General features: G+C 48.0%; 1 protein-coding gene across 1 annotated transcript in view; it reads left to right on the top strand.

The window, feature by feature from the left end:
- Positions 1-9,540, top strand: part of PMVK (phosphomevalonate kinase) — a 15,631-nt gene extending 6,091 nt beyond the window's left edge. Inside the window, exons 2-5 of the mRNA XM_007948526.2 lie at positions 1,118-1,181; positions 3,356-3,508; positions 7,020-7,149; positions 9,404-9,540. Of these exons, the coding sequence (XP_007946717.1) occupies positions 1,118-1,181; positions 3,356-3,508; positions 7,020-7,149; positions 9,404-9,540 (484 nt within the window). The remainder of the gene's footprint in view (positions 1-1,117; positions 1,182-3,355; positions 3,509-7,019; positions 7,150-9,403) is intronic.
- The last annotated feature ends 459 nt before the right edge of the window (positions 9,541-9,999 follow it).

The following is a 9,999-nucleotide window of genomic DNA, read 5'->3' on the forward strand; positions in this document are numbered from 1 at the left end:
GAAGATGGGGCAATCTACTTCCGTAGTGATACTGCCTTGGAAACCCAAGGAGGGGTCACTATGAGTCGGGTCGGACTCAATGGCACATAACAACAACAGCTCCTCACTCTGAATCACAGTATATTAGCAGATGAAGGTCCTAAAGGCTTTACTCTATCCACATCATTAAGGCTGACTGTGCTCTGAGCAGGCAATGCTTCCCCAGTTGTATTTTAACAGCCCTCCAACCTTAGGGCTCGTCTCCTGGCACTCTATTCAATAACATTCTGTTGTGATCCATACTGTTTCCATTGGCTGATTTTTGGAAGTAGATTGCTAGAGCTTTTTTCCTAGTCTGTTTTAGTCTGGAAGCTCTGCTAAAACCTGCCCACCTTAGGTGACCCTACTCTTATTTGAAATTCCAGTGGCATTACTTCCAGCATCACAATGACACACAGGCCATTATGATAAACCAAAGACGGGTGGTGGGTTCTAAATTTAATACCCAAAATACATTTGGTTGAGTAAATGGATTAACTGATTGAGTGAATTCTTTATGTCAGGGACCAAGGCAGTTGAGACTGAGGTATTTCTGGCTGTGAGAGAACTAGTTTAGGGGCCCTGCAGTCACCAGGTTCAGCCAGGGTATCATCAGGCCTGAATGTCGACTGTAATTATAATTTTATCACCTATTAGGTGTTTTAAAGAGCTCTGGTGGTATAGTGGTTAAGGTATTTGGCTGCCACAAAAGTTGGTGGTTCAAACCCACCAGCTGCTCCATGGAAAAAAGAGGGGCAATCTGCTTTTGTAAAGATTTACCACCTTGAAAACCCCATGGGGGTCACTGTGAGTTGGAATTGACTCAATGGCAGTGGGTTTAGTTTTTGGTTATTAGCTATTTTACCTGTTAATAATTTCAGTGCTCTTTCCCGTTCATATGAGTTTCATAATAATCCTGTGAGGGAGACAGGACAGTACCTGTTACCCCATTTTATAGATGAAGAAATTGGATCAGGATAGTTAAGACCTGACAGAGTCCTGTAGATACCAGTAGCAGAAATGGAATATCAGCTCAGGCTTCTGAACTTCTATTCTGGGACCTGGAAGCTCTAGATTAACTGATCTCCTTGTTCCACAGACTTGGTGCTGACGTCTGTGCTGTCCTCCGGCTCTCTGGGCCACTCAAGGAGCAGTACGCGCAGGTAAGTAGTGGTTCTGTGGAATCTGCTGGGTCGGGAGGAGCCCAGCTTCTGGCCTTTGGTTGCTGTGGCTGCCACTTGAGCCACTGGCATGGTCCCAGTGACCACTGCTAGCAGGGGTTGGCCAGCTCCTGATTTTCTGTGAGTTCACCTCTCTAGGGCATTTTCAGCTCAGGCGTCTTTCCCCGGTCTCACTCAGGTCAGGTCATCTCCCTCGATGATTTAAGAAAGTATGTCCAGGGAAGGCTGTAGTTTTGAGCTGGTGGCTGCTGATGTGGTATAATTAGAAAGGGTCTACACGTATCCACTTACTCAAAAAATGTGACACTTCACGTGACTACCTCCTCATCACCCAAACTGGCCTGACACAACTCTTGGAATTCTCTCCTTAGAAATGTACCCACATTGTCAAGATAGATTGTAAAATGGAACAAACAAATAAGCAAACAAAACCTCCCACAGGAACCAAGAGGTAGAATGGTATGAATAGACTGCTACATTTGTATTGAAAAAAGGGGAAAAATTATATTCATTCAACAGATACGGGGTGTCCTCATTATATTAGGTGCTCTTCCGGATGCTTGGGATGGGTAAATACTTTGGGAGGACAGTAGAGAATGCAACATTGGTTGTTTTCAGGGATGGAAACTGGAGGCTGGAGAACAGAGAGAGATGAGAGAGATTTTTCATTGTAAATGGGTGTGTATCTTTTGAATTTTAAACCATATGAATGGTTCAAAAAATTTGAAATATGTATAAATAGGAACTCTTCCAACTGGACCTTAGACCCTTAGGTTTCATAAAGGAAACCTGGAGGGCAAGATCAACTTCCCACACAGGGAGGAGTCCTCTCGTCACCTTTGTTTCTGTCTTTTGTGCCATTGCAGGGACTCATGGTCAGCATAGATATCAGGCCCCTTGGTCAGCTGGCCTATGGCTGGCCTTCTGGGGTCCATCCCCCTCTGTGGGAAGCATTCTCCTGTCCTGTTGGGTTTTCTCTCACTAGCTAAACAGACCCATTCCCAGGATGGCAGCCTGCTGGAGCCTGAGGGGATTGTGGAGATAAGTAGGCTTAGTGGTTTTCAATATTTTTAGTGAGAATATTTTCCAAATAAAATTGGATACCTAAGCCCCTTATATCCAGTAGACAGACTGGGAGCTACTCTGAATGGGCAGAGGGAGGGAAAGAGAGAGGGTAAGAGGCCCGTCAACCTTCTCAGTGAGGCCTGAGCACCTCTGAGGAACCCCAGGGCTCTGAGGAACAGTTTGAAACCACTGGTCTACTTCCAAAGTTCCCAGATTCGGCCCCACTCCAGCCCTACAGAGCCAGACCCCTGCTTGTCAGTGTCCCTGGAGAAGGGAGGCCAGGTCTGGAAGCTGTTCCCCAGGGTGGTCAGAGCAACTTCTCTGCCTGCCCGAGGAGTCCCCTGGAAGTGGGAGGCCCACAGAGTGCCAGAAGTGCTGAAGAACTGACACTGTTGCAGCAAAAGCCCCAAACCAAATCCACGGCCAATGAGTTGATTCCAACTCACAGTGACCCCCATTGAGTTTCCAAGGCTATAAATCTTTACGGAAGTAGATTGCCTCATCTTCCTCCCATGGAGCAGCTGGTGAGTTTGAACTGTTGACCTTCTGGTTAGCAGCCAAATGCCTTACCCACTGTGCCACCTGTGTTCCTTGCGAAGGTGCCAGGACTTTGGGGCTGAGGAAGGGGATGAGGGAGAGAGGAGAGAGAGAAGGAAGAAAAATCTTCGGGATTTTTGGATAGTGGTAATTGATGCCAGAAAGGTAGTGGGAAGATATGGAACAGAGTTTTTTCAGATTTCCCCCTCTAGTTGAAGGCTAAGCTTGTGCCCAGGGAATGCAAACTAATTTCAGGATTAGTTTAAGCCAGAGTTAATTGGGAAGGCAAAACTGTTGCAAAAGAGAAAACCACATCACATATTTCAAAGACAAATTGAAATAAGTTCTGGATTATCCTAGGCCTTTCCTCCGGTTCAGGATGATTGGGATTTTTAGTTTCTGGGGCTTTCTCCTTTGCAAGCCTCTGTCCTGGCTGAAACCTCATCGGTCCTTGTATTGGCCCTTGGGATAGGGGAGGACAGGGATTGTCTCCTCCTGTCTTAGAACACACAGAGGGGTTGAGAGACTGGTGATGAAGAATATGCTTTGGGCAGGAGCATGGCCTGGACTTCCAGAGGCTCCTGGACGCCAGCACCTACAAGGAGGCCTATAGGAAGGACATGATCCGCTGGGGAGAGGAGAAGCGCCAGGCCGACCCAGGCTTTTTCTGCAGGAAGATTGTGGAGGGCATCTCCCAGCCCATCTGGGTAAGAGGACCCCAATGGCCAGCATTAAGAAAATTAAGAAAATAGTTTCCCTAAGCCTTTTCCTCAAATGTATCTCAAATGTGTCTGTTTCTTTCCACCTACGCTGCTACCACCTGGTCCAAGCCACCACCTTCTGTCACCTGGGCCAATGCAGGTGCTTCCATGCTGGTCCCCGGCTTCTACTCTTGCTGCCTATAACCCATTGATCCATCTACCACACAGCAGTGAGTGTGACCAAGTCATATCACTGCTCTGCTTAGAACCTTTTGATGGCTTCCCATTGTTCTTATGAAGAAAATCAAAATCTTCTGGGCTTTGTATGATCCGGCTCCTGCTACCCTGTTTCCTTCTTTACTCCTAGAGCTACAACTGTGCCGGTCTTTTCTCAGTTCCTCAAATAAATCAAACTCCTTCTGAAAATAGGGCCTTTGCATGTGTTCTTCTCCCTGCCCGAACTGCTCTTTCTTCCTTTTTTACATTTAAGCTCAGCTTAGATGTCATCTCCTCAGGAAAGCCTTCCCTGATACCCAAGTCTTAAGCAGTGCTCCTTGTGGCATGCTCCCATAGCACCCTGCCCTTTTCCTTCCTTATTCATTCTGACAGTAAATATTGACTGAGTGTTGTGCCAGGTCTGGTTCTAGGATCTGGGGATACGTCTGTGTGTGAATGTGGTAAAGCCCCTGCCCTTGGGAAACTTGCATTAATAGTTGGGGATGGGGTTGGGGAGACAGGCACTAAGTAAATAAATATAGAATATGTTAATCAACCAACCGATTGCTGTTGAGTCCATTCCGACTCATAGTGACCTGATGTGTGTCACAGTAGAACTGAGGTCCATAAGGTTTTCAATGGCTGTGGCCTTTTCAGGGAGTAGATTGCTAGACCTTTCTTCCAAAGTGCCTTTGTGTGGATTTGAACTGCCAACCTTTCAGTTAGTAGCCGAGTGCTTAACTTTTTTTATCACCCAGGGATATATTGGGTGGAGGTAAATACTGAAGAGCAAAGGAAGTAGGCTAAGGGTGGGAGGAGGGCTGGAGAGGGGTTGCTGTTTTACTAAGGGTGACAAGGAAGGCCTATGGTACTAAGACATTTGAAGGAAGTGAGGAGGTGAGCTGAATGGATATTTGGGGAAAGATCTTTCCAGAAAGAAGGAGCAGTGAGTGCAAAGGCCCCGATGCAGAGTGTGCCTGGCAGTTTTGAGGAGCAGCGTGAGTGGGGAGTGGTGGGATCTGAGGTCAGATCAGACAGGACATTTAGAAGGATTTTTCATGTTCTTTTTTTTTTTTTTTTTAAATAGCAATTTTATTGATAATAGCCAGAGATTGAAACCAACACAGGTATCATCAGTGCAAGACTGGTTAAATAAATTGCAGTCTATTCATTCAGCCTTCAGCAATAAAAAGCAACAAACAGATAAACTGAAGAACACAAACAGCTCTCAAAAACACACTGTACTGTATACTTATACAAATGAGTAAATATTATATAACGTCATGTCGATGAAATTCTAGAATAGCTCAAACTAATCTTTGGTTAAAAGAAAAAAACAAAACAAAAAACAGATGGATGTTTGCTTAGTGAGTGAGGGCAGAGATCAACTGGGAAGGGAAATGAAGGAACTTTCTGGAATGGTAATGTTCTATATCTTCTTAAGGCTTTAGATTACATAAGTGTATGCATTTTTCAGAATCTACACAACAGATTTTTCCATGCTCTTATTTAAGATTTCAAAGGATTGCCCTGGTTGCTGAGTGGAGGGCAAAGGTAGAAGCAGAGGGGCCAGGCGGAGGCTGTTTCCATAGCGCAGGCCAAATGACTGGCTCAGCTCAGGGTATGGCAGGATGGAGAGAAGTGGCTGGATTCCGCAGAGATTTTTATGATAGAGCCAATAGGATTTGATGATAGGATTGGCTATGGGGGGGGGGGGGTGTGAAGAAAAAGATTTTGTCTGAACAGCTGGACAGACGGAGTTGTCATTTTCTGAGCTAGGGAAGGAGTGGGAGGAGCAGGTTTGGGAGAAAATCAGGAGCTCTGTTTTGGCCAAGCTAAGGTTGAGATGCTTGTAGATACAGAGATTGCATGGTTGTTTGGGGGCTGCTGGTTTAGCATCTCTCCCACTAGACCATAAGCTCCATGAGGGCAGGGGCTAGGCCTGTTTTGCTCACAACTCTATCCCCAGAACCTAGCACAGTGCCTAACACACAGTAAATGCTTGAGATACTGCTTGTTTACTAATTGGGTAAATGAACATGTCAGTAGCATTGATGAGAGAACAGCAAGTCTTTTTGATTAGTTGATTGAACACATACTGCCAAATGGTTATTATATATGTGTCAGTCACTGTTCTAGGGGCCAGGGATGCAGCAGTGAATGAGATAAAGTGTTTCCCTCATGGAGCTGACTCCGGCAGGGCAGTCAGACAATAAACAATAAAAAATAAAGATGATTTCAGAGCATATTAGAGTCAAGAGGAACACAAATTGCATATCAAGATTGAGAGGGACAGGACGGGAGCCAGGGTGGTCAAGGAAGCCCTCTCTGAGGAGGTGATGTTTGAGCAGAGACAGCCGTGCAGTGAGGGAACTTAGCTTGTGATGATGCAGGAAGATGGGGTTGTTGTTAGGTGCTGTTGAGTTAATGCCAACTCAGCGATTCTGTGTACAACTGAGCAAAACACTGTCCAGTCCTGTGCCATCCTCACAATGTTTGAGCCCATTGTTGCAGCCACTGTATGGAATTCAGGAAGTTCTACTGAAACCTGTCCATCATGGGTGACCCTGCTGGCATTTGATATACTGGTAGCAAATCTTCCAGAATCACAGCAACACCCCTGCCACCACAGGAGGACAAACTGACAGACGAGTGGTGGGCAGAGGCAGTAGCATGTACAAAGGCCCCAAGGAGGGGGTGTGGTTGGTGCCCTTGACAAAGAGCAAGGAGGCCAGTTGGCTGTGGCAGAGTGAGTGAAGGTCAAGGATGGGATATGAGATACCAGATCTCATAGGGCCTCATCAACCAGAGTGAGAGTTTTGGATTATATTCTTAGAAAGATGAGAAACCTTTGAGAGGTTTAGAGCAAGAGAATGACAAAAATCAGACCTACATGTTTTAAAAGGTGCTGGTAGTTGAGGTCCAGTTAGGCTGTTTTTGATTTTTGACTTCAGTTTACCCATGTGTACAGTGAGCGGGTTGGACTAACTCTTCTGAATCCAGAGCCTGAGGCCTCTCCTTGAACACAGTGAGGACTGATCCATGCACAGAATATGCTCATGTCCTCAGCAGAGGGTGGGCAGAACAAGATACAGTTGCAGCGATCAGAGCCCTGCCTAGAGGGAAGAGGGGACTTTGTCCAAGTAGCTGGGGCTGGGGACTGCTGCTGTGGACTGTGGTCCCCTGTGTGTCTGCTGGTTCACAGCAGGGCTACATCTGCCCCTCCTCTCACCCCCACATCCTGTCCTGCTGCTCCCTGCACCGTGTTCTGTTGGTCACCTGTCTGTGCTCCTCCCTGCAGCTGGTGAGTGACACACGGCGGATATCTGACATCCAGTGGTTTCAGGAGGCCTATGGGGCAGCGACGCAGGTGGTCCGCATGGTGGCATCGGAGCAGAGCCGACAGCAGCGTGGCTGGGTGTTCACACCAGGTAGGCTGCTCACAACCTTTACCCGCCAGGGCTTGGCCCACAGGTCGGCCACCCCACCTGTAGGGTACAGTTCACCCTGTGTTCTGGGTCTCCTGCTCTCTCCCTGGCATGCCTAGGTGGGGGTAAGAGTGAGGGATTATGAAGTGGAATCGGAGGCCTGGGCTCCAGATTAGGGAGTCGGATAGGGGAGGATGTCCTTGAGAAGCATAGCTCACCTTGGCCTGGGCCTGTTACCTGGGCTGGCAGGCTTCTCTGGAGTTCCGACTGTACCCACCTCCTTGATCCTTCACCTCTGCTTTCCAGCCTTGTGGGGGCTGGCAGTGGTCAGAAGGCAGGCCTGACAAGTATCACTGCTGTGTGATTAACATAGTAGCAGGTTTGTGAGAGCAGTTCTCCTAGACAGCTGTCATGGTACATGGCCAGGATCTGCTCTGTGGGCAATTCAGAGGCACAGCCCGGCCTCCTTGCTGTCCTAGGAGACCTAGTGGGCATGACCACTCCTAATGCTGCTTGCCTCCTGGGCACTCACTGCCAACCTGAGGCATTATCTCACTTTATCATCCACCAGAACCATCAGGTAGATGCTGTTATTACCAGTGTCGATTGTTAGATGAGGACCAAATCAAGCCCAACTGTATTTTGGTTACCTAGTGCCACTCTGACAGGAAAATACCACAAATGGGATGGCTTGAACAAACAGGAGTTTATTCTCTAACAGTTTGGAGGCTTTAAGTCAGAGTTCAAAGTACCAGGTTCTAGGGGCTGGGTGAAAGCCCCTCAATCTTGGGCTTCAGCTCTGCCTCCTGCTTCTGGCCCACTGAAGCTAGAGGCTTTTCTTTACTCAGACAGCTGCTGGCTGCTGAGACTGACAAACCCAAGATTGACAAGTGAAAAGGCACAGTCCCAGTGTTACCAAACCACATGGCAGGTCATTGATTCAAGTCCATCAAAAGTCCCAAGAGTGGCAGAGCATGGCAGGCTGCTGAACAAACGACATGGCTACATGCAGGGTCCAAGCATGCTATAAGCTACAGACCGTTCTCCAAGGCTTCTTATATACAGGAAGCAGACCACATCCCTAAGGCAGCTACTCAACTGCTCACAGTAGATTCCACCATGGAGTTGATTACCAGTCTCATCATGGGGAATACTACATCCAGTTGTCCAGCCACTCAACCAGGCCCAGCCAAGTTGACACACAAACTTAACTACCACACCAACCCACTGCCATTGAGTCAATTCTGACTTAGCGATCCTATAAGACAGAGTAGAACTCCTCCCATAGGGTTTCCAAGGCTGTAATCTTTATGGAAGCAGACTGCCACATCTTTCCACCATGGAGCAGCTGGTGGGTTCAAACCACTGACCTTTTGATTAGCAGCCAAATCTTTAACCAGTGCACCAACAGCTTAGAAAGGCTAAGTCTGTTTCCTAGGGTCACAAAGTGAGGGAGAGGTGTTCCTGGGACTTTTGATCCTCTGCTTCTAGCCATTGCACACACTTTTTTCTGCAAGGACTGAATCAGATTTAGGAATAGAAATCGACATAACCAGCTTCATAAAATGAACATGCAATGCTCTTTTGGGTTGTCTGTGGTTTTAGATTTAAACAAGGAGCTCTGGTGGCATAGTGCATAAGGCATCTGAGTGTTAACCAGAAGGTTGACAGTTTAAACCCACCAGCCACTCTGCAGAAGGAAGACTGGGCGATCTACTTCCGTAAAGATTTACTGCCTCAGAAACCCAAAGGGGGTTGCTATGAATTGGAATCGACTTGATGGCAGTGAGTTTGTTTGGTTTGTGGTTTGTGGTTTTAGATGGCCTAACCTGCCCTCTGTTGCATGTTGCTGTGATGCTGAACAGGTTTCAGCGGAGCTTCCAGACAGAAGTAGACTAGGAAGAAAGGCTTGGTGTTTACCTCTGAACAGTCAGCCAGTGAAAACCCTGTGGATCACAACAGTCCAGTCCTTTGTACCTGGAGTTGCCCAGGGGCCAACTGGTTGGCAGGTAACAATAACGATCTCCCTCTGCAGGCAGTGGCCAGTTAAGTCAGCAGAGACCTTCTGGGTCCTCCGGTGGCTGTGGGTGGCTATGGACTGCTGAACCTGCCTTCACAGTATTTCTGGGAATGGGGATTGCCCTCTAGAGGGCATGGACTTTGGCTCTGGGCTGGTGGAGGAGAGGAACAGGGAGGGCCTCTCTGTTGTGCGTTTGTTCAGAGGGATGGGCCTGACCTTGCCATGCCTTCTGCACAGGAGTGGACGATGCTGAGTCAGAATGTGGCCTGGACGACTTTGGACACTTTGACTGGGTCATCGAGAACAACGGAGATGAGCAGCACCTGAAGAAGCAGCTGGAGAACCTGATAGCATTTGTCCATTCCAGACTCTAGTCATCAGGTTCTAGGGGTGAGACTGTGGTGGCAAGGGTGGGGCTGACTGCCGAACCCGGGGTTGCTGATGCTGGCTGAGAGGGCCTGCGTCTAGATTTCTGGGGTATTCAAGTCTGTGACTCTCATTTCCCTGTGAAGAGGACAAGTCTGCCTATTCAGCAGGAGACCTAGAGGAGCTGGGAGTGTGAACTGGCTGTGCTTGAAGCAGAAACATTGCTGTCTACATGGGCCCAGGCCTATTGGGGCCTGTAGTCTGCAGATGCCTTGCCTCCCCTCCCAGATGCTCACAGTCCCTTATCTGGGGCAAGATCCCAGAGCTCCCTACTGTGGATACTAATAAACCTCCTTGGAGCCCATGCTCAGACTGGGTGTCTCTCATTTTCTAGATGCCAGCCTGGCCTGTGTGGGGCTCCAGAGGGATCTAGTGGCTGTGGGCCTCCTGCTTTGTCTCCCACCTGG

The sequence above is a fragment of the Orycteropus afer genome, unplaced genomic scaffold, assembly GCF_000298275.1.
Source record: "Orycteropus afer afer isolate SDZICR_OR568_19922 unplaced genomic scaffold, OryAfe1.0 scaffold00217, whole genome shotgun sequence".
Lineage (NCBI taxonomy): Eukaryota > Metazoa > Chordata > Mammalia > Tubulidentata > Orycteropodidae > Orycteropus > Orycteropus afer.